At 38.7% G+C, this 25,530-nt stretch overlaps 1 protein-coding gene across 5 annotated transcripts; it reads left to right on the top strand.

Moving 5' to 3' along the window:
* The first annotated feature begins 1,906 nt into the window (after positions 1-1,906).
* LOC109464269 (sodium/calcium exchanger 3-like) lies at positions 1,907-24,957 on the top strand. 5 transcript variants are annotated; one of them, XM_019761211.1, is made up of 13 exons: positions 1,907-2,739; positions 7,239-7,307; positions 8,280-8,309; positions 13,390-13,634; positions 14,696-14,713; positions 16,091-16,278; positions 16,681-16,910; positions 17,727-17,885; positions 18,658-18,837; positions 19,351-19,529; positions 19,942-20,151; positions 20,693-20,815; positions 22,686-24,957. In XM_019761211.1, the coding sequence occupies exons 1-13, from the start codon at positions 2,208-2,210 to the stop codon at positions 22,926-22,928; spliced, it is 2,406 nt and encodes an 801-aa protein (XP_019616770.1). In that variant the 5' UTR covers positions 1,907-2,207; the 3' UTR covers positions 22,929-24,957. The 5 variants fall into 5 exon arrangements, with proteins under 5 accessions (XP_019616770.1, XP_019616774.1, XP_019616772.1 ...); XM_019761215.1 differs by lacking the exon at positions 7,239-7,307; XM_019761213.1 differs by lacking the exon at positions 8,280-8,309.
* Positions 24,958-25,530: the final 573 nt, after the last annotated feature.

Raw genomic sequence — 25,530 nt, 5'->3', positions numbered from 1 at the left:
TGGGTCTCTTCCTTGCCCGTGACGAGAATAACCTTACCTGTAACTGTCTTGGCCAGCGTCCAAAATCCCGCTTTTAGGCTGTACTTGAACGTCCTTCATATGCTACAGCCTATCCACTTCCCCGTACGATTTCATACCTCATTTCAACTTGTCCGTATGTTTAAATACATTAGGAAATACTTGGTATGCCGTCACTTAGCTTTTACTAAATGCTCTGCATTCATCACCTTTCATGAAAAACAGACTCAGTAATTCATGTTTTATGAACTGAAAAATCTAGAGCTATTTAACACAGCATGCGCAATTGTTTGTTGGGTAAGTCTCGGGAGATAATGCAAAGCTATAACTTGGAACACTTTTAGTGGCTGTGTGCTGAAACAGCTATTTTCTCCCCATCGTATACTTGGATTAAAGGTGACAGTAGAATGACATACGATGAACACTTACTGCGCATTCTGGACAAGAGATTTTATTGGGTAGAAAGGTTGGAATGGTTCCAATTGCAAGTCAGATGCTCGCTCCGTGATGTACGCCGTATGTGCTGCCAACAGTAGATAGGGATCTCAGGTCATATTTAAGGCCAATGACTACAGTCTTGATTGTGTGTCCAAGAGGCCCTTCTGAACTGGGGGGATTTTCTGAGGTTGAGATTGAGGGTTGATATGACCAGTAGTGTGAGTGGGATTTTCATACACATGTTAAGTGGATTCTCAGCAACTTGGAAGTAACAGAGGATTATGGGGAAACCTGTTACAGTTTTTCAAAGACATCAAAATTTTTTAAGCTTTAAATATATTTATATTATTTACTATATAGGTTTTCTTATCTTTCAGTCAGACAATGCATACCACAATACATAAGGAAAGTCTTCCATTGGACAATATCTACAAAAGTTTAGCATTTAAACTGAGTTCTTTTTTTAGAGAAGCAGGGCAAAACAGGTGTCTCGTAAACTCCTCCAAAGATCACCCTAGATAGTTTAACCGGAATAATAGTGGGTCTGCAACTCTTGCCTTTAGTGATCGCTCTAGATCTCTCCGGCATTAATTAGGGCGGTGCCTTGGGGCATGATTGGCATGATTGACGCGTACGTAGGAGTCTATTACGGTAAAACCTCCCGTGGCAGTGTTGTGACGACAGTAGCTAGGTGAGATGGGCGGAGGTCGGCAGTCAATAGACGGTCACAACTGTGACTGGTTGTGTATTCAGCAGCACTCCTGCTGATGTTTTCACAGTGGATGAAATGGCCCAAGACCATGCCACAGTAAGGTAACAGGATTTGAATCTTGTTTGCTTCAATTTAACTGGTTTAACGTATTTAATGTCTTTGCAGGAATTATGTGAGGCTTATGGCATTTACAATGATTGAGTACTCAAATGAGCACTGAAGTTGTCTCACCCTTAGGTGAACATTACATAACAATATGTACTATTTGCCTTAAAGTTTACAATTAAAGTTTGCTTCCAGAAATAAATTAGACAGTTGCTATCAACACAAAAGGCCATATATACTGTACATGTATACTTGTTGTATGCAGAGCTGAAGCATTCTCGCAAGTTGAATGTAGTGTCAGGGTTCATTATAGCCACATGAGTGCCTTTACATGTACTCCACCCTGAGGCAATCAGCTATGCTGCTACCATAACAACAGGTGCCCCCAGTGATACTAAGAAATTCAATACAAACAAAGCTTGTGTGTCGTCCCTACCTTATAATTGTTTTTCAGTGCTCTTGTCATTCCAGTCTGGTAGCTGCCAGCAGAAAAAAAGAATAGACCAGGTGCTGTAACAGGAAAGAAAAAGAACTGAATATGCTGAATTGAATGTATATATTCATGTAATATACAGAGCATTTTGTGAACTGTGGGACAATTTTTCTTATATAGCATTTCTTTTCTCTTTACAGACCAACAGCTCGTGAAAAGAAGGCAGCTACTGGAGCCAAGGCCGTGGGGTGAATCGGTATTTGCAGAGAAAAGTACATGGCTTGCACAAACTATTGACCATGGCAAATACAACAATATCACCACTTTTGAACCAAACCACGGCAGCACCAGAGACTTGTATTAATCCTTACAACTATTTCTGTTCGGACAAGGGTATTATCCTGCCTATATTTGTGGAGGCAACATGGCCTATTGGACTGCGAGCCTTTCTGTACCTTTTTGCCATGCTGTACTGCTTCATGGGTGTGGCCATCATTGCCGATGTCTTCATGTGTTCCATCGAGGTCATCACCAGTAAGACCAAGAAGATCAGCATCGTCAAGTCCGGGAACGGACATCGTAGAGGAGGTGGAGGTCAGGATATGGAACGACACGGTAGCAAACTTGACACTCATGGCTCTTGGCTCCAGCGCGCCGGAGATTCTGCTATCCATAGTCGGGATCATTAAAACTGGGTTCAGAGCCGAGGAACTCGGTCCCAGTACCATCGTCGGCTCTGCTGCCTTCAACTTGTTAATCATCACGGCGGTGTGCGTCTCTGCGATACCTGCGGGCGAGGTACGCAGGATTAAGGCGGTCAAGGTGTTTGCGGTCACAGCTTTCTTCTCCATATTTGCGTACGCGTGGTTGTACATCGTGCTGGTGCTGAACACCAAGGATGAGATGGATCTGTGGGAAGCCATCGTCACGTTCATGTTCTTCCCCATCCTGGTCATCCTGGCTTACATCGCTGACAAGGACTACTGCTCCAGGAGGGTGGATGTGGAGAAGGAAACGGACCACTTAGAACTTGGTAAGTGCACCATCTGTTATTCTAAACTCTACATATTAATTAATTAAAAACTTGGCAGCATGACAGCAACTGGATAGGAAAACATAGGACAAACTTGAAAGATTCACTGAATTTTAACTGACATACTGGTATCTTTGAGTTGATTGCTGCTACATTCGTCTAGTTAGTCCTGTTCAGCCAATTTTGCTAGCTAAAAGATGAAATAGTGGCCAACAAGGCATAGGTAGATCTGCATAAAAATAAGTGTCATTATTCACAAATAGCCCAGCTTCAGTTTTTTTCAACATTGTAGCTTGCAAAGTGCTTTGCATTGTAGCTTTCGGTCGAAAGGTTGACATCTAAGAAAACTGAGGAAAACAGTAAACTTTATCACCTATTTAGCACTCTGAGAAAGGTGGAACCAATCTAAGGTAAAGACAGGCAATATTTACTGTACAAGTGAACCAGAAAATAGCTATAGCTCCCGAGGGGCATGCAAACTATTGAAGTTAAATGTGTGGGTGAATAGGAATACTGAAGTCAAAAGATGGGGGAATATTTGACTGAATGTTCATTCTCTTTGATGCTGGTTCATTGGAAACACAAATCATCTACAATACGCTGTGTATCCAATGAATATCAAGCACCTTTAGGGGTACATGTAACATCCGTGTCCATATAAATATCACCAGGGTCCATAATATCGCCACCTTGAGAAATAGTGTGCAAAAGATATTTTTACTGCAACATACTTTTGGTATGCACTCCTTCACACATCAAATGTACATTATTGTAACCTAGGGTATGTTGCAGTAAAAATATCTTTAAGCACACTATTTCTCAAGGTGGCAATATTATGGACCCTGGTGATATTATGGACACAGATGTTACTACAATGTGACAATTGAATATCTTCGCAAGTCTGAAATTGAATGGAATGAGATTAATCATGCCTTTATACTTCAACTCATTTCCATAGAGGGTAACAAATTTAGGAATTACCAACGTGCTATTCCGTAGAGGGATAACAAATTCAGGAATTACCAACGTGCTAATGAGAGAATAATCGCTGCAAAGCCATCAAGCGACAGAATGCTAATCAAAATGGATTATGATTACATCATTACTGTCTGGGGTTTAACAGCTGAAAGCAAGAGAGAAACCCTCTCTGCAACCTCTCAAACATAAATCACCTCACCCTAGGGCTAAGAACGCCACCTTAGAGTGATGTAAAATTGATGCTCCCTATTTGTGGACCGATGAGGCCAAGGAAACCCTATTTTCAGCCGTTTCCCCTTCTCTGGTTCTGATTGCGAACCAAATGCTGTAATTTCCTTTCCCTACCTCCCTCCTGCCATGCCTCCCCCTATCATCAGCCCTCCCATGGTCACAGTAATCCCATCACTCCGAGCCCCTTTATCATCATTCATTAGTCCTGCCCACAGACAGATGGAATCAGTTTCCCCTGGAGTCTACCCGTCCCCGGAGATTATCCCAGCTTCCTAACTCTCCCCTCTGTCCCATTTTTCTCCCGCTGATCTGCTTAGGAAGCATTACTTCCCTCCTGAACGTGCTGGTTACTTTCCTTTGTTCCGTTCGGTTGATTAATGGTGAAGATCCCAACTTATAGAAGGATTAAGCAACCCTGGGTTATTTATGGGTGTTAAAGTCTACTGACATCACTTGCATACACAAGTAAATAGATCAATGTTTGCATGGTACTAGCTCTCAACCTACAAATTATAAGACATTATGCTTAAAAACTATTAAATAACATAAATGTTAATGTTGTTCCTTGATTCATTAAGTAAAATAAGTCAGATTATATCAGAATTATCCATTCACTTAGTGCCATCATTGTTGGTTAATGTTTCTATAATTCATGAAAAAATATTACCTCCTTATGCCAAGATTATACTTAGTTCATTGATTTCTTGGAAGAGAATTTACGATGAAGAGGATTCTTTCATCAATATTCCTGACTGTGTAGAAATATCAGTGAGGATTTCCCTTCCAAGCTGTCATTTCAAACAGGAAGTTGTTTGTAAAGCTTGTAAAACTTGATCCATTCCAGATTCTTACTTAGTATTAGGCAACTGATAAAAAGTATAGTAACAGTCGCTCTGTCAGCAGAAAAACTTGGCATGCAGTGGTGGAGCCATTGCAAAAAGGATGTTTCTTAGAATTCCAGTTGTTAGGATATGATTCATGATCATTTATTCTATATCTAGCAAAGAGCTATGTTTTAACTTTATGAAATTTACCATTATACAGTGGATATTATTACATTTCACACCCCTGGGGTTAGCATATAGGAAGGCATCTTTTTGTAATTTTTAGATTGTGCATCTTTAAGGTCATTTTTTGTCTTTCCGAAGGATGGAAAAATTGTCCAATATCCCAAGCTTAAGGCAAAAGTCATGTCTACAAAATACATGGCCTCAAGTCCTTGGTCTATTTCCTGTTGTATTTACAGTTTACCCCCCCAAAATACATATTTTTCTTTACTTGTCTAATATTGTGTCTTCCATAAAAAAAAACGATAAAAGAGCAACAAGCTACATCAATAATGGATGGATACACCAGTATCTGTGGATGTGAGATGACCTGCATTTTGCCAACCACTTGGGATGAAACATCATCTGTCATCATTTTTACCCACTGTGACATGATGAGCACAACAACTTGTTGAGAATCCAACCAATTAACACATGACCGACCCACCCTATCTAAATTATGCATGCTGGAAAATTTTCCAACCAATTTGAGAGCAACGTATGCCATAAAACAGGTTTGAAAGATGACCCAAATGCATCGCTCCCCATTTTTCTTGCAGAGATCTAAATGTTACCCCTTATCGCTTTTGCATGGGTGATGAATTGGGTAATATAGCCCGAGGTGGGTTTAGAAGTTAGGAGTTGTTAATGGTGTAGCATTCTGTGGTGCATGGTATGTGGCTTGCTGAACTTTGTTTTCCAAATGTTTTTACCACTAATGACCAAAAGGAATGAACCATATACCAGCTCTGACACTCTTTAATGTGTACTTTTGTACCATTTATGTGTAATAAAATATGTTCATGTATATGTTTATGTATATTTATTTATATGTATATTTATATATATTATACAAATGTTTCTTCTGTTCATGCAATTAGCCTTCGGGCATGAATTTGCAATAAAACTTTCATTTATTAGGACTTTAAACTGTATTTTTGTTACTATATACATATAATCATTTTTGTGTGACTGTGACCCTTTCCCCTTCCCTCATCACTAAAATGAAATGCCTGCAGGCAAATTTTAGTTTCTCATAAAAAGCATTAAGTTTCAAACATTCAAACAATTTTATCTGTAACACAATTTGTTATGAAATAAATTATTAGAATTCTCATGCCAAATGAATCTCCGGAAAAATTTAGCGATCAGTATCTATAATAGCTTGTATTATGACAATTCCCTGCAAGTTATTTGATGATAATAAGAAGAATGTCATGCAGCTGTAACTCTACATGCATTGAGTTAAAAGAGGCAAAAAAATTATCAACCTGTCAGAAAATTGTAGAAAATTGTTAACTTTTTAGTCTTTTGTGGCAAAATACAAAATGTATAGTCTTGCAATAATAAAAAATGACTACAGAGTTACTAAAAGGAAACTGAGTTTTGACCCTCAGAACACTTAAAATGCTGAAGTGAGATATGATGGACACGCTGTACACCACACACATTACCATATCAGAAATCAATATCCTTCAAGTTTGAAAAATTGTCCCTGCAACACATGCTTAGCTGCGTGACTGCTCCCAATTTTTAATGGGCGGGTCAAGCGGTGTGCAGTGGGGTAATTACAACGACATCAATATTTCATAGGAAGCACTTGCTGGGATTACTTCAGGCTAATGAAACGGTTTGTCCATTACACATACGTAATGTGTGTGGGCGGATTTTGACATCCATTCCATACCCATCAGTATGATCATTACGTAAGGAACAGGCCATGAGAAGATGGAATGGGAGAATAACGCAATGTCTCAATCAGATCTTTGTGGTATTTTTCTTGTGAAAATAAAATTAAATATAAGGAAAAAATTGATTAAGGACAAAATTGCATTGTCAGTAGAACTCCCATGTCAATTTGTTGACCGTACCTTAAGATTTAAAACCCAGGAAGTTCCCCTGAAGTATCATAAACAAGCCACTAGGGACAATAAAACTTATCCTTTGGCCTGCCAATACCTACCCACATACCAAATATTAAGACAATCCACCCAGGCATTTTTTATTTATTGTGGTATGGGGGAGAAATGGAAATAAACAATAAATACTATCCTTAACAAGTCTAGGTTTTTTAAATGAAGTCCAGTGCTGTGGACAATATGCCCATTGTATGGTGCCAAGTCTAATGTAACCTTATGTTTGACTATTATAAGATTGGGCTGTGGAAAGTTTATGGGAATGAATGATGAAACGCAAATTAAAATATCAAGTGAACAACTCTACTTTTGTAACAACGAAATCTAGGAATGGGAGGGAGCCAGCATGATCAGCCACGGCTGCAGTTTAGCAATTCGTCGTACATTTCTCACGAAGGTACGTGAAACAAATCAGTATGGTGGCTGACCAGTTGGGATAAAAACTGTGTGGTCCTGTCACGTTACGTGTTTAACACTAATACATGTACATGTACAGTGTTGGTAATTCTAAGGATGGTGAAGTAATCAATGGCCTCCTTCTGTCAAAATTTTGTGTTGAATAATTGGTGCGTCTGCCTTTTTGGTGTCACCTTCATGTGGTGATTATCGTACGTGGTGCCTTACTTATTAACGGCTACATACATGTAGTCACAGATAGAGGATGGGTGCCATAGTGCTAGAATGTCAATTTATCATTGATTGACCTTCAACTCAGCAATTCTTCACAGCTAACACAAGAGTGCTAATGTAAACAATTCAATAGATCTGCAACGAAGTTATGCATCCACCCATTTTAATGCACATACTGACAGACTCTAATAACTTTAGAGGTCCTTAAAAATCTGTAGGGTTAGGTTTGTTGCAATGCTAATTTCATGCACTTCTAATGCCAGTGATAGTTTGAAAAATGATAATCATGAAGATGTCATTTTCTAAGAATGCCCCCCTTAACCCTCCTAGTGTTACAGGCCAAATATGTACAGTTCTCCTTGGCCTTGACATTGGGAGGGTTATAAAGAAGATCGATCTACCTTCCAGGTTAAGATCTTATCTTGTAATGAGGGTAAATTTAATACTGCTGTACCCATAGTTTACGTATTAGTTTCAACTAAATGCAACTTAATATGCTAGTATAACAAATGCAACATGCTGATTAACATTATAAACATAATGATTTTAACTTCAAAATAATATTTGTTTTCAAATTGTTGAATGCCATTTTATTAATCTTACATTCTATCAGATTTCCCAGGTATCTTTAAAAAACTATGTTATCAGACATTTTTCATAATTCTTTCTTACTAAATTCTAAATGTACTAACTCTACATTCATTCTTTTCTGCTTCTTTTCTGCCTTCTCTCCTATCAGAGGAAAGTCAATCAGGTACAGTGCTGGCAGGTTAGTACCCTTCATGTCGTGATGTGATCTGTTTTTCACTCATTTCTAAGTCTTGTTGCATTGTGTGATTATCTATAATAACCTTACCAGCATGCTAATGTTATTCCTACATTTCTTGTCTATGCAACACATGTAGCCAAGGACATTTAAGTGTATATTGGGCCATTCAGGCTCCAATGTGCTTTAACCTCCTCAAATCATACTCGAGGACTTTTGACTTTGTGAAGATCGGCATATAGATGTCCTGAATGTTCAATCCATGGCTGAGACAGGAATAAATCAGCATGCTGGAGGTTTATGTGAGTTTTGCAAAGAATGCACAGTTAAGTCACCAGGTCCTGTATGATGTAAAAATTGCACAATTTGTACTATTACAGCACCTACCACTCTTGACTAATGGTTAACATTTAACAGTTTGAGTCAGGCTAATGGTCCATTTATAAATTTCACCGTCAGCTGATGACATGTCGATTTTTACCCGATAATCAGCTGCCATTAAATGTGCATTTTTATGCTTATGTATTTCTATGTAGACTAACTGTTACAGAAAAATTATGAAACTAAAGTATGACTGCTTAATTCTCAGTATGTGAGAATGTCAGCTACAGGTCCACAATCTAAATTTACCCTGTCTAATGTACAATGTAATAGTCCAGGATAGAAATTACCGGGTACACAATGGTACATTTGGCCAGGGATGTACTCTAGCCGGTCACACCTGTTCTAAACAGATGTCTTCAACCCTATATTTCTATTCGTGAGGTGTCAAGGAAACTAAGTGATGCAGACGTTAAGGTGACAACTTGCCAAGCTATGCTTTTAAGAGAAATAACCTTTAAAGGAATACTAGCTTGGTTTGAATCAGCAAACAGTGGGCCTTGACGTAGGTACTCATGGTAACTGACGTCAGTTGGAATTGAAAAGAATTGCTCCATTTCCAAACACGCATTCAGTGGCCAGTAGTGTTACATGTACATGTATAAGATCTGAAGTGAAATGTGCAATAGCAAGGCATCAGACCCTTCTGACTGAAAAGCCAGTTGGGTTAGAGACAATCTGATACATATAAGAATTCTTCTGGTAAATTTGAGCTAGGAAAATAAACAAACTATTTACTGTTGCATGCAGAAACTTGAGAAAGTATTCAGTTCTTCCATTTTCAAACCTGGAGTACTCAAAATTACTCGAGGTGTGAAAAGTAAAAGAAAGTTTGTAATTTGAAGTTTACATTTGAGATGCTCTTCTGATCACACAGCACAGAAGATTCTAGAGCTTCTTCATAAATTCAATGCAGGGTGTGAGCTAACCATAAATAAGTAATGTTTGTTTTCACTGAGCTGAAAGGACAAAGCATGCCGACACAGCTCATGCATGCCTGTCATGGTACTGATACTCAGTCTGGTCATGCGTCTGGCACACGGACACCTGAGTAGTAACACTGTCATTGTATGCATGTCAAGAAGTCGGTTCTACAAAATACTCCAAAAGCATGTATTGTGCAGGTCACAGTGCAGATCTAGATGTTGCTTGTGCCTGCGGGTCAATACTGTATTACCGTATTATTATTGCAGTGCTTGTCCAAAACAACCACTACGCAATGCCTGTCCAAAACAACCAAGTGTTACTTACCAGAAGTTCGAACAATTTTTGAATGCAAAAGTTTTGAAGAAAAACACCAAAACCACACTAGACTGAGTCTAACAAAGTTTAAATGCCAAAAACTTTTCATAAAATTGATAAACTCTTAAGTTTCCATATCCTCATATCACGGTATCTGGTGTAGCTCTACCTGCAATGAATTTTTTGACCTTAATTCAACCTTGATTGTGTTACAATATCGACAAGGGCCACGTTTCAAGTGTTCGTAATACATGTAGAACATGCCAACTAAAGACACTGGTATATATATCACTGTCATGTACATTGTATCACTGGCAATGCACCAGAAACCTATTTCATGAAAGTTTGGTAATCCAAGCACATGATATATGTATAATATTGATAAATGACATGGCAAACCTGGAGAACTGAACCTGTAAAACTGCTCAGCCAGTGTGCAATATGTATATGTCCTCTAGTACCAAACAATTCATGTTCCTGATGTTCGTGCCAAGAAATGTCCAATATTTTTCCCAGGTCAATGCCCAAGTACACATAGAAAAATACTCTACCTTTATCTTGTGGCAGTTCAAACTGGCTCAGTGCCATGCAGACTGATATCTCTATGGAAATAGGCAGCAGGGAATGATGGACCTCCTCCACTTTTCACCGCCGAGTTCATCTGATTACATGTACTTTCAAAAATGCCCCAAGAAGCAAGAAGACGAAGCAATATCCAGCAATGCATGTCTACTGCAGCTCTGTGGGTAGCAAATCTATCAAATGCTACCTGGAAGAGCAAGAATTTACATTGAGATTAAGGATTAAGAAGCAGGAAAATGAATAACATTGTGACAGTCATTTTTACAACCCTGAAGTTGCTTTGCAAAATATGACTAGGTAAAAAAATTTCATTATTTTGTAAATAAATATTTGATTTCTGTTTTATTTTCATCTCAATTTTGACAGATTCGCACAGCTTCCTAATAGTGTGTTTTAAAGTCTGTCATATTGCTCACCTTTTTCCGAGCCAAGAATTTCATTGATGGAAAATGAACATGATTGTATAAAATCATGCGTAACATATTATTTTATCAATGCTTCTTTTCATGTCCATAGTCATTTTCATTATCAGTAGAGGAAAAAAGTTCATGTTGTCAAATGAATTACAAAATGGAGTCAACGTCAGTGTTACATTATCTTGCACATGTTCCTCAAAGGCCCCGGGGTATGTAGACTACTCGTCTTCTGATCCTTTTCCAACCTTCCAAACCGACATACATATTTTACAATAAGCAATAATGGCGGCTCCGAGCAAGTCATTTATCACCCCTGTCTTAAGTTTTCCATTTCCTCTGCGGAGGAAAAAAAACGTTCAGCAGGAGGCTAACATCGTGTCGCCATAGAAACCATGGATACAGATGTGACATCATCGCGTGTAGTCCCATTAGTCAAAGTCTGAAATTTACAAGATAATGGCGATTGTCATTAAACATTCAATAAGTTACTAAAGACAGCTACTTTGTAAAAACAACATCTGATTTATACTTATAATACTTCCTTGTGAGTGCAGCAGGTAGTTTATTATACAACATAAAAGGCACTTTTAACAATTTCCTGACTATATGGGTTTATACCTTGTTTACAAAGTCATTGTATTGTCACATTAAGATCTTTCCCTCGGGAATTGATGTGGCGATACTATGGCAGCTGAAAAGTGACAGAAAATGCTATTAAAATCATCTTGGCCCATTTTAGCAATATCAGGATGATTATAATAAACTTATGCCAACTACTAGGTGACTGGTCCCTGCTGTAGTGATTGCACTACTGTGTGGCCCAAAGGCTATTGAACTGCAGATTGGCACCGTCCTATGCACCACCCAGTGCAGGAGGGACTTTTACTATCATGATAAACTCATAGAAATATTGACAATTCATATAATATCTGCAACGTATTGTCTACATGTACATTTTGCACTAAGTTTCAAGTTCGTTCAAAATTTTGAAACTTGAAAGGTTCTGAGCTAAACATGACAAATATTTTGGCATTTTCGGATAATGGCGTGGTACAAAGGCAGCCTCACCGTTCCGTCTGTCTGTCCAGGCATGTGTCAGTTGCCTAGTGCTGGTCATGGCCTCTAAATGCCAGACAAATAAATCCCGCTGCGACCATGACCTTAGTAAGACTCAAGCTCATGGTCGTTAACCTGGAACAACGTCATCACTGTCTACCAAACCCATCATTGCGTGACATTTTCCACCAACGCATTGTCCAACACGTCCATTCTGTCAGGGTGTTATATGGTTAGTGTTAATTATTCAAGACAGTTCTTCTCATTTTCAATGCATCATGGCTGTTGCTATAGTGCAGGCATACAAACATCTGGCATATCGGCAATGCTCTAAGCTGTTAGATTTGCAAAGTCCTTTGTTCAAGTGTTTACATACCTCAACTACATTGTTTGATTACTGTATGATGCCTTGTACTGTGCCAAGGAGCAATATTGGTCAAAGCATTAAAATTTCATACACAGCACCCATTGAAACAGAAGCTTTGTGTGCTAGAACCTGGTACTGCCTTTATACATGTAACTATACGGTTCAAGGCCATTCCTTAACGGTATTGCATTGTGCATGCAAATACAAACACTGAAACAGGCTTCTTTCTTAATATTTTCTTAATTCATTCTCTTTAGCAATCTTACTGCTGTTGTACCATGTAGCACATCAAAATTTTTACTGCTTGCAGCAAAGTTAGCAGATTCAGGTTCAGATATTGGCGGCCACACCAGTAGTTCAGTAGATAAAATGCATTCATTGATAAATAGAACTAATTCTACACATTCAAATGTAATTATCACATGTTAGAAGACCTTCTACATCATTTTGATATAAGAAACAATTCCAGAATCAATGTTATGTTAATGATGGCAGGTTTACCTTAATTTTGCCTCAAATTCTAAGATGAAAAAACTGGTACTGTCCTTGGTACTGATAATTCAATCTGTTGGTTAGTGTGGCTTCAATGGGCCTAAGATGATCATTCACATTGATTACCTCTCTGTTAAATGACATTTTCATATTGGAAACAATACCCATCCACCTGGGTATCAGATTTTTTTATACATGTACAAGTGAAAAAGAAGAAGGTCTTCCGTGCTCTTATGTCAAGCGTAGGGTGGTGTGGCACTGGTGCCCATTTCGTAGCCCTTGGGCAACACACAGTTGTGCAAGCACTACAGCAGGGGGCTAGTCCGCTGGTAGTGCTGTGTGTTTGACCTTCCCACAGTCTTTCTCATATGTGCTAAGTGCTAAGCAGAGAAAGAAGTGTTGTACCATTTTTTAAGTCTACGAGGGTTGAACTCACGACCTCCCGGTTACAAAGCGAGCACTCTATACCAATTATTAAAGCTATTGCATGTATAAGTACTGTAACCGTAACAGTTCTGTAGTGACCGATGATTCCTGTGCTTCCCAGAATATGCAGGTGCAGTTTCTGAGCTGAAGCCCGGCCATGTGAACAAGCAGTCCGTGTCCGAGTTTGTCAAGGAGATCAGCAAGTACTCCGGGGGTAAGCTGTCGCCAGAGGAGGCGGCCAAGCTGGCGGCCCTGAAGATCCAGGAGAACGAGAAGCACGACAGGAGCTGGTATCGCGTGAACGCTACGCGATGGCTGGTGGGAGGGCGGAAAGTTTCCGTCAACGTGAACAGCACTCTCAAGGAAGTGAGTATCATAACAGGAGGGGGAAGGAGATAAAATTTTATTACGTCTACAAAAATATAGAATTTCCCAATAAAATATTGTACAGGCCTTTTGTGCAAGGACACAAACTTTTGTAGAAATTTAAATGATCAGGCAGATGTGTGTGTGTCTCAAACTTCAAGTAAAGCAAAGTTGCCTCTCCTACTTTCTAATAGGTTTCTAAATCCATCCACACAACAACACTTAGTCTATTATAATGGTTTCCTTTGTGTGTGTGTTGTGAATAATCTTGATAATAGTATTGTTGCTTCATAGTTGATGCAGCTGTATTATTATTATAGTGCTGATTTGATACATGTAAGTGCACTGTATTTGCAACTAACAATAAAACTCTGTCAGTATTTGCACACATGCTTGAATATTATGTTCTAATAATAATCTGAAGTGTATTCTGGCATTAAAAGAAATTCAATTAGAGATGCATTGGTTAGTTGAGACTGCTGGAGTGGTATTGGTTAACTGTTTATGTACTAATTGTACATCATATCACAAATTATGGATGTTATTTTCTATTTGTCTAGTTGTCACTACAACAAGGTTACTAAGGGGAATTTTAAAAGTATACTCTTCCTGGCTTCATACCTAAACCTAAGGACTCATCAATGTCCATGGACCTATTGTAAAAGTGGTGAAATTGTATTGCTGCATGTCGATAAAGAATGGCCCTCTCTTTTACCAAACTGCGGTGTCTTACATGCAGCATGTACCTTGCAGAAGTATCTCTATCGATTATCAAGAGAATACAGAACTATCATGGGTACTAACTACAGCCTGCTACTTCAGAATCTCCAGTAATCAGTGCATCTCAGAAAGATTGTATGCTCTGAAAGTAACCCAGACAAATCCTGAGCAGCTCTTTGTTTTTCCTATTGCACCAGGCAAAGGTTTGGCCATTTCAACATCATATGTCACCCTAAGATGCCGAACCAACATGTCCATGATTTTCTTTTATGTTGTTTTTAACACTTTTGTTTCACCATGCACTTTGTTTGTTTTGTCTTTCAATGCACCATGCATGCTAGAAACTGGAAGGGTCTCAGGTTTGTGCCCCCATGTTTTACTTACTTGGTGTGCTTCTTGACTGAACTAACCCACTAATGCACTTCTCTTTTCAATAATTCTGTGCTCCTTGCATCAGTAGTGACAATAGCTCACCATTCGTAGGCAGATGTTTCAGGACTGGTGCAATGTGAGAGATGTGGTGTTGTCATGTGGTACTTGTGACGTGCCGTCAGTGGTCAAATCTTGTGGTAGAGATTAGGGTGGTGTGATTAGGAGCATGTGAATCCATTTAGATTAGTGATGAGGATTTTGGGTGTAAGATGCCACATTATATTATTACATTTATCACAGTACAGTGGATTGTTGTCTTGCATGACACTGTGGTTCACACAAATGCTATGCAATGCAGTCAGGGAGTGTTTCTGTTCTTTTTTCTGTTGAATCTTTGTTACTCAACATGATGTAAAAAATATAAACCACCTGCATTTTGTATACTTGTTTGCTGGGTAAAAATAACTTCTACTGTTAACATTCTCAAATGAAAAGACTAACATGTGTGCTACCTTCTGTACTTCTATAATCTCTTAAAATATAACTATAAGTAAACTGACAGTTGTAATTAGACCTACCCAGCAAGCAAGTCATGACAATTACATTGAACGATGTGTGTATTAGTGATGTTTTGTAATCATGTTTTGACTGTCTTGGTCTATCTTTCCTGTACTGTTGTCCTCCCTGAATCTGTCTGTCTGGAATTCTCTTCCACTTTTCCTCCTGATGTCTCTGTCTGTCTGCCTGGGTAAGATTTCTTTCTGTACATCTTGTTATGTCTGAAGACCCTTATGTCTATCTGTGGAATGTTAGTATCTTTAACAGATACCTTCACAGGGTTTACATGTATAAACAACGTCTGTGGCATGCTCTACATTTTCTATCTTCAATAATAACAAAATTACTATGTTTCTCCCCAAGAAATTGATTAATTTTGATCCCTTAACTGCAACTCTGGATGCACGAAAAATGTGACTCCTCACAAATGTGATGTTATAATTGTGTTTAGTTTACACTCCTTGAAGTAGTAGACTGTATGATGTCACCTTACCCTCTGCACTCTGGCTGTTTGTCCTAACCTGTACATCTTCCTACCGAAATAGCAGGTGTCTTCACAATGTTACAGTGTTATATGTTTGTTCCCAGGACCTGTGTCTCACTGTTTGGGATGTGTTTGCATGTCAGCAACCGTTTTGTCCACAGTGGTTTCACCCTTGTACACATGTACGTGGTGTTGGTGCTATCCACAGTGGTGTCACCCTTGTATGTGGTGTTGGTACCGATATGTGATGTGCTTTTATGAACAAAGAAAGGGATTGGTAAGACTACCAAGTAACGTTCCGCCATTTGGACGCTTCCTCTAGGTTTACGAGAAGGCCAAGAATAAGGACGAGGTGCCACTGATCATCGACTCGGCGTCGGACCTGTCCCAGGGCGGGACGTTCTCCGTGGTGGAGTTCTCCGCGTCATCCTGTGCCGTGATGGAGAGCCAGGGCACGGTGGAGGTGTCTGTGCTGCGCTCAGGCAGGACAAACACCAGGGTGCCCTTCAGGTCAGCATTTTAGCCTGTCAATCTAAATTAGCTGTTAAGCCAATAAGACAGTAGCAGTACTGTACATGACTGCAGCTTAAGGCCAATGCCATTTTGTTGGTCCATTCTTTAAAATATTTCAACTAGGAATGTGTTGAGTGTTGCTATGAGATTTTTCTATAAGCAATGAATCAGATAAGATCAAAATGTTATCACTAAATATGGAGAGGTACAGAAATATCTGTATGAATTTATCTGTAAAATGTTCTTTTGCTAACGTTCAGATGGTACGTTGATGAAAGTTAGACATCCAGGTAATGTAATACTCAAGCAACTGGAGTAACTGTTTTGTGATCAGATAGGTAAGAAGGATCTAGCAGAGAGAAAATTCTTAAGGAATCTGTTGTCTATTCTACATCACAGGTATGAAACCATTGACGGCACAGCTGAGGCTGGGTCAGACTACATCCCCCAGAAGGATGTCCTGGTCTTCGAGCCAGGTGAGAGCATGAAGAACATCAAGATCGTCATCGTGGACGACAACCAATGGGAGACCGACGAGACCTTCTTCGTGAAGCTGTCGGTGGATCCCGACAGCGGTGCTGTTCTGGGACGGAAGAGCATCAACGAGATTACTATCATAAATGATGATGGTAAGAGTGATTCTGTTTGTATCAGGAACCGGCCAATCAGAACACTAGGTAGTAATCTTGTTGACCAATCAGAACCATCAACAAGAATACTAGCCTTTTTGTAGTATGAATAAAGACAAGATTAGCCAATCGCATGCACGGCATACATAAAGGAGTTACTAGCTGTGGGGAACCATGAGCCAATAAGAGCCTTCATGACAACTGGCTAGCCAATCAGCACCATGGATAGAGAAAGGAGAGCTGTCAGCACTCTGGCTAAGCAAATGAATTAGCAAAGACATTATAGGATCACTACACAGTACCTTAATGCATTTTATCACCCATTTTACAAAGAGCACAAAATGATTGCACATTCAGCACCAAGGACATCTAACATATTGCAATATCTCACTAGACAAGTAAGTTGTTAAGAAATGGAATGATATATTACTGTATTTAGTGTGGCCAGTCATAATGGAAGGCATGTGTCTCCTCAAACAATCAGTAACCTTGATCTCCACTGTAACTGTACAATGATAACAAATTGCCTTATTTTGATGTAATCAGATGCTGAAGTGGCATCGGTGGCGCAGCGGTTAGAGCGTTGGACTCGGAACCGAGAGGTCCCGGGTTCGATACTCATTGTGGCCCGACGTTGTGCCCTTCGGAAGGGCACTTTACATGACTTCCCCACCTATACGGTGGAGTGACGCCCACCGAGCCTCTTAGGCTAATCTGTCTGTCTGGGTGCCAAAAACACCATACGGATTTGTTGCGCCTATGTGACAACATCTGCACATTGGCCACTGAGAGCTGTTAAATTTTTTTTTAAATCAGATCCTGGTGTCCTGGACTTCACCAAGCCCAGTTTCATCTTCAAGGAGTCGGCAGGGACAGCCAGCATCCCTGTACAGAGGACCAAGGGGTCAGATGGGGTCATCTCTGTCAAGTGGAAGACTAAGGACATGAGGGCTGTGAACGGGAGGGATTATGTTGGTAAGAACTCTTTTTATACATAGAAAAAACTGTGTGCATAGTTTCAACAGGTTGGTAAGTTACTGAGTAAAGAGACTCTTTTTACACAACCAAGTGTTTTATTCACAGCCGACGTTTCGGTGACCGTCTGTCACCTTCCTCAGGGCAATTCTGACTGGTTCACATTGCACTGCAGCACAGGTGTCGCTGCTATAGATGCATTCCCAAATGTACAATATTTACATATGTACACATACACGTGGTTACAGGGAACTGTAAAAAGAGGATCTTTACTGAGAAAGAAGTTCAAACTTCAGTTTTCTTTAACTCATGTCCACACAGAGTGCATCAGTGTTGTTGAACTTTTAACATCAAGCCAATGTAGTTAATAAAATTTGAGGTGGGATTTATATGTTTACATTGTACATAGTATTTGTTATTTCCTACGTTGTCCTGGACAACCTTCATTTCCGAACAGACAAAGTACAAGTCAATTTATTTCTAACTGCACTTTTCTAACGGCATATTTACACAGCTCACAACATTAGCTAATTACAAACAAAGCCATCTGGATGTTGGCTTTGAACATGTCCCTGTTGCTTCATTTCTCAATTGCATTGTAAATCGTATCACACATGGGGGAGAAGGAAATGGTGTACTCAGCTGCATTTGCTAGCGCTGCCCTTGGGCACTTACTTTTATGACTGAGTCATTTTTTATTTCAACTTTAAAGCAGTTTGCAAATACTGACAGAATGTGCAATAAAATAACCTATACATATTTTTTATTGCAGGTGGAGAGGGGGTGTTAGAGTTTCAGCATGGTGAGACTGAGAAGAACATTGACATCCAGATCTTTGATGACAAGGACTTTGAGAAGGATGAGGATTTCATGGTGGAGCTGTCAGATGCTGCGGGCGGGGCTCTCATTGGCAGGCAGAGGAGGACAGTCATCACGATTGTCAACGATGATGGTACATTGTCATCCTTATTCACAAACTTTCTGTACCATGTTTCCTTAAATTAGGGATCTCTAAAATGAATGTTAACATTCACACTTATTTACATGTATGTGCTATGCCAGTTGGAGTCATTGATACAAATTGTAAACATGGTTTTTGGCCGCATCTTCTCATTGACTTTGAAGCATGAATCCATTTCTCAAATGCTACAACCTCCCTCCTGCTGTAAAATTGCAACATGATGTAACCCAACACCATGTTACCATGGTGACAGACATCTGGTTCAGGTCATTGACCTTTCTGATTTTGAGGAGAGAAAACTATACTACAAATAATTCACCGTAAATAATCAGGTTGGAAGATACTTAGGATAAGCAGGTGAGAACTATATGGTTGTGTAAGAAGAAAATCCTAATACCCTACAAATAATTCAGAGTTGATGCTACTGTGGATAACACTGATGGTATTAAAAAGTCCTTACAACAAAAGGAACTCACAACAAACTATTTCTTCTGTTCCCTATAGAATATAACGGCCTGGTGGACCGTGTCCTGACGATTGTAAACGTGAACATGGACCACTTGCAACTGGCCTCCTCCACGTGGGGGGGACAGTTCAGGGATGCCATGAACGTGAACGGAGGAGACGTGGAGAACGCAACAACCATGGACTACGTCATGCATTTCCTGACCTTCGGATGGAAGGTATGACACTATGAGTCTAACTACATTTACTGAAAAGGTGTAACATATGATAGATAAGTCTGTGTGAATTAGGCTCTCTGTAACATCTCAGCATTACAGTATTTCATGGAAAATTTTGTACATATACTTGCAAGATTTGAATGGGACATAAAGTATACATACATATACTTTATGTATAAGAGAATTATTTAGATGGGTTCTATTGTTGGCCATATTTGTGTTGAATGGTAGGAGTTTGGAAAGTAAGATTGGAGTTTCTGAAATAATAGTACAATAATTGTAGGGTACACTATTGGATATGTGTCATGATTTTGTTTGGCAGAAAATGATTCTTGGTAAAGTTATACGAGACAAGATGTACATTCTAGCATCTGTTACAATGACCACTCCTGTGTCCCCCCCTCCCCCCCAGGTCCTGTTTGCCCTTACTCCACCTGTGAACTTCTTGGGTGGATGGCTGACCTTCCTCGTGTCCCTGATGGGCTTCATTTTCCTCCTGACCGTCATCATCAGCGACCTGGCCTCCACTTTCGGCTGCCTGATCAAGTTGGAGGACAACCTCACCGCCATTACGTTAGTTGCCATGGGAACAAGCTTACCGGATCTTTTTGCCAGCAGAACGGTAAGCCAAACCCTGTTAACACGCAGAACAAAATGCCAAGAACAGTGGTAGAGATCTTTGATTAAGATTGAAGACAGGGAACTGAGAGCAGCTGATGGCTGTACCAGCACCAACCAATCAGCACCAAGGACAGGGTCAACAAGAACTGACCAATCACAGGCAAAGAATACAGGCTGTCACTCAACCAATCATCAGCAAGGAAGAAAGTCAACTGTGACCAAAAAAACAACCAACCAAACTCAAAATGGCTTACACTTTACACAACATTGACAAGAATATCTTAGCTTATAGCATTCTTTAAAGACAGATTCTTTATTGACACAACAAAAAAAGTACAGGGACTTTTGTAGAGTCTTTTAAATGAAGCTGAAGAAATGATGGAATTCTATGACAGGCATTATGCAAAAAATTTCATCACAGAGTCAGCATTATTTGTCATCATTTCTATGAATGTGTTTTTTAATAAGTTAGAACATTTGACTTTGATCATTGAAAATATTTCATGACTGAAGAATGTTATATTTCTCTGCTTGTGTGACAGGCTGCTAGAGCAGAGAAGTATGCAGATGCCTCCATTGGGAATGTGACCGGCAGTAACTCAGTCAATGTGTTCCTGGGTCTGGGTCTGCCCTGGTTGATTGCCAGTATCTACTGGCAAGCTCAGGTGAGTAACTGTCTTTCTTCTCAACATGCACTAGACAGCTGAGAAGCTATAAGATACACAGACATGTACGTGTACTTTGAATCCAACTTTTTTAAGCTTTAAGGGTTGAAGATTGAAGATACCAAACCCTTCCCATGGAAAAAGATAGAAAAAATGCATGGATGGTTGAGCTGAAAATATTCTTTACAGTCCTCCTTCCAGTGATCATTTTTGCCTCTATCAAATAGCAATAACAAAACTAATGAAAATGAAGAAACTTCTGTTGAAGAAAACACTGTACAATGCAATTATATGTAGGAAGAAAACAAATTGTCCTCTACTATGCTCAGTCAACTTTGAGAAACTAGTCTTGACAAAAGTCTCATTAAAAATTCATGATGATGATAATATAATGCTATTTGTGCCAGTGAGATCTCGCCCAGGCTAACAGAGACATAACTCTTTTTATATTAACTGCCAACACTCCCATCGTAATTGCGAGGCGGGTCTGTCTCGTGTTGACATGTAAAATTTCATAAACAGACACCACTCCCACAATGATTGCTGACGTGCAACGTTTCATTAACTCACACCACTCCCATCATAATTGTTGACGTGCAATATTTCATTAACAGACACCACTCCCATCATAATTATGCTGACGTGCACCATTTGCTTTAAAAGCTTCACAATGATCAAAAAATGATCTTTTTACATAAAGAGGACAGCCTTTTGTAGGGCTTCATAATTGGCTGCTCGCATCATCTTCTTTAAAGAACCAAAGGATAATGCAAACAGAAAAGCACTTATGATGATTGAAACATGACTTTTCAAGCATGAATTTTTTTTAGTCATAACTGAAAGAAAGTTCACTGTGTGAGCATAGCAACATGCTTGTTTTTGATCGAAGACAGCATATCAATGCCAAAGGAGCTGAAAAAAAACATGCATTTTGCATGATCTTGCACTTGGACGAGAAATTCCGAGCAGCCTTGCCTGTGAGACACATTTCAGACTGTTTTATGTAGCTTTGAGACATAAAGCCCTCGAAACCATCAACAAATCATACAGAGTGCTGTTTGGCATGGTTGCTATGGACTTTCATCCAGCTAAAATGACGCTCAGCTGTTACACTCACCCAAATGCTTCTAGATTTATCACAATTCGAACATTTAAGCCTGTTTTGAAAGGCTTACTCGCAAATGGAAAGCACACATCTCATCACATTTATGTCTGGTCATATTCTTTAGATGGCTATGCACAACAATGGTTCTGTAATAAAATGAGGATCTATTTTTGGCCGAACGATCTAAGAGAACAATTTGTGATGTTAGCGGGATTTTGATAGTCTTCCCTGCTGTGAAAGAAACATTTGTCCGCAGCTGCAGTAAAACATGCCAGGTACACATGCAGACTTGAATGCCAACTTTCAATATCAAGATCATATCCCTAACCATGGAGTCTACCTCCATGCCCTAACTCAAAATAAAATGCCAAGGCTGTTGCAGATTGTTGACTTCTAGGATTCTTCTGTGGATAATGTGTGTCCAAAAATGTGTTCAAACGAAGGAAAGTAACAGGTTTTCAATGTGTGATCAAACAAGTTATCTCAACTCAATACCACTTCGAAGTTCATCTGCAAAAATTTCCTTCTGCTACATGACCAACGTTAGATTAAGCATTACAAAAGAGAGGGCAAGAAATAATATCAGGGTTGGGTTTTGGTATTGACAACTTTTTGAAGGAAATTGGTAAGTGTACACTGTAAAGGAAAAACTTACAAAAATCTGCAGCAACAATTGCCCCAAAGCCTGGAAGCCTACATGCATTGCAATTCGACTTCTGGTCTGAAAACTATCTCTTACACATGATGTTTTCTTTCCATATTTAGGGGAAAACATTTCAAGTCCCAGCCGGTTCGCTTGCCTTCAGCGTGATGGCGTATTCCATCTGTGCAATCCTGTGCATCATCCTCCTGGTCCTACGGAGGATTGTTCCAGCCTTCGGAAAGGCAGAGCTTGGCGGAACGCCCAGTCTCAAATACCTCTCCTCAGCCATTATGGTTATGCTGTGGGTTTTGTATATTACCTTGGCTATTCTAGACACGAAAAAGGTTATCAACGTTCCCCTATAGATACTTAAAATCTACAATTTGTACTTTTCATCTTTCTGACTCAGAGGAAACTTCAAAAGTATCATACAATCATGTGTTTTTACCAACTTTTATTATACTTAATCTTAATTTTGGAGAAAGATACTGATATTATTCAGAACTATGATTTCTACTGTCTGTGATAAGGAATTTTGAAGTTTTCCTGAGAACTAAGCCTTGTTTGAACACACTGTCAGCATAACTTATTTTTTTCCATAATTCAATTGTTAGTTTTTGTTGTCAAGGATGGATAAGTTACATGGAAGACTTGTTTTAAAATGAAGCCAAGAATATTACAAACTATTAGTTATTTTTATTATTACTTTAAAGTATGAGCTTGTTTGCCGTGTTTCATTGGATTGTACATAGTATGTATTACTAAGCAGAGATGTGTTGATAGCATGAATTTTACTGAACAACATTATACATTATACATATAGTATTTTATTGTGTTTCCATTTCAAATTAAATATGTCTAGATAAATTAGTCCTGATTTACATTCTTAAGGCCACACCAACTCATATTTTTTGGTTCTCATATCTACCACATTTTTTCTGATCTGAAAAAAAAGTACTGTTTAGGATACCTATCAACCACTAAAATCTCATATTCTGGCACTAATACTTTGCCTTCAGTGTTGTTAATGTTACGTTAGTCTATTTATTCATACATTATGAATTAAGAAATTTTAATCACCCTGATGCATTGTCTTTGTGGCTCCTGTGAGCATTTGGGTTCATCACTTTCCAGCAAAAACACAAGAATTCGAACCAAGAAATTAAGATGGTGTGGCCTAATAAATGTTTTTGGTGCAAGAAAATTGATAAGAATTTAACACAAAAAAGCACAGTTGCTTGTTACAGGATTGTTGTAAATATTGTAAATACAGATGTGCAGTGTTCTTAGGTTTGATTTAGCTAATTTTTGTGGATTTATCTAAATTATTGCAAAATATAGCATCCTGTCCCGACAGTTTTGCCTGCTGTACTGAAAGACTCTGCATTCATGTTTAGCAGTGCTATCAGATAGATAGCCAAACTATGCATTAAGTCCAAACCCGGTAACTAAAAGCAAGAACTTCTCAACTCAAATATCAAACTATATTTCTAGACACTTTAAAATGCCATTTTTGGCAATACACCAAGGGCAGATCTAGAGCCCTAAAATGCAATACTACAACCATTAAGTTGTTAATATTCTGACTATTTGATTATGAGATGAAAGCTTTCATTGCTCTGCAAAAAAGAGGTTACTTTGGCTTGTTTTTTTCAGCTCCTTTAAAATGTGACAACAAAAAAAGCTAGTCCCTAGATATGCTCTGCAAAAACATATTAAGTTGGACCTTTTAGCACTTTTCATACCTAAAGCATTTTGATATTTTGAAAATTCTGACCGTATATCTGAACACAGAGATGGGATAAAAAAAAGTAAATTGGAATATATACTTCTTGCATTCCAGTATGTATATATAAATGTTTGTATAGTTGAACTTATCTATTCAGTATTGTGCAATTTGAAGGAAATGTAACACTACAGGTTTTGTGCAAATCACAAAAAAAGTCACAAAAAATTATTTTTAGATCTCACCAGTGGTATTGTCAAATGCAGGGGTCAAAGTAAATTGTCTTTTAAAATCTTCTCTTTGAAAGCCACAAGAATATTATTAATTGGATTATAAGTTGCTTATATTGTTATCATCGTACAAATCGGGAATGTCTTGTAGAATAGGATAGGATATGGTAACACGCATGTTTACATAAATTTAGTTTACATATTCTCACATATTGATGTCATAGATACCGATATAAACAATCATAAACAGCTGCATCTTTGCATTTGGTTCAAGTCTTTTATTAAACGGTATTTTGAAAAAGCAATTATGTCAAGTGCATTTTGTGGGTTTACATTTTTAAATTTCCTTACGAAGAAAACAAGGAAATATACCAACTGCACAGTTGTTGGAGTTTCTGAATTAAATGTGTCACTTTTGCAGAAATTTTTGCAGATATTTTAGGCCACACCAATTTAATTTGTTGGTTCTCGGATTCGCCTCTTTGTTTTTTTCTGATTTGCAAAAAAAAAAAATTTGATTCTGGTCCTGAATCAACTGAAAAATGCTCATGTTTTGCCCCTAACAGTTGAGGAAAGTCCTTTTCTTCCTACTAGTTACAGTTTTCCCATCTATCATTGCAGTGGTTTGGTTAAAAGTTCAAAATTCAATGTTTAAATTTCAACCCAGCCTTTTGTGCTGACTTCATGGCTCATTCCGTAGCATTTAAGGCTATAATAGGATGCCTAGACCTGTTTTTATTTTTATTTTTTTTCGCCCTGTCGCTTCATATTTTTTCTGTAAAAATCCGAGAACCAACAAATTAAATTGGTGTGGCCTTATGTATAGACTGTCCATCAAGATATGTGAATATGTACAATTCAGTCAGACCACATTGTAGCGTTGTGGAGAGTACAGATGTATCCAAGCATCTAAAAAAGATTATATGTTTGTGCAAGTCTTTATCGTAAAATGATTTAAAGCAATCCGTAGTCCTATAATTATGACAATCATAACTTTACATGCATGGTGTT

Source organism: Branchiostoma belcheri, unplaced genomic scaffold, assembly GCF_001625305.1.
Source record: "Branchiostoma belcheri isolate BF01 breed outbred unplaced genomic scaffold, Haploidv18h27 scaffold135, whole genome shotgun sequence".
NCBI lineage: Eukaryota > Metazoa > Chordata > Leptocardii > Amphioxiformes > Branchiostomatidae > Branchiostoma > Branchiostoma belcheri.
The sequence above is the reverse complement of the archived record's forward strand: the minus strand, read 5'-3'. Positions and strand labels throughout refer to the sequence as shown.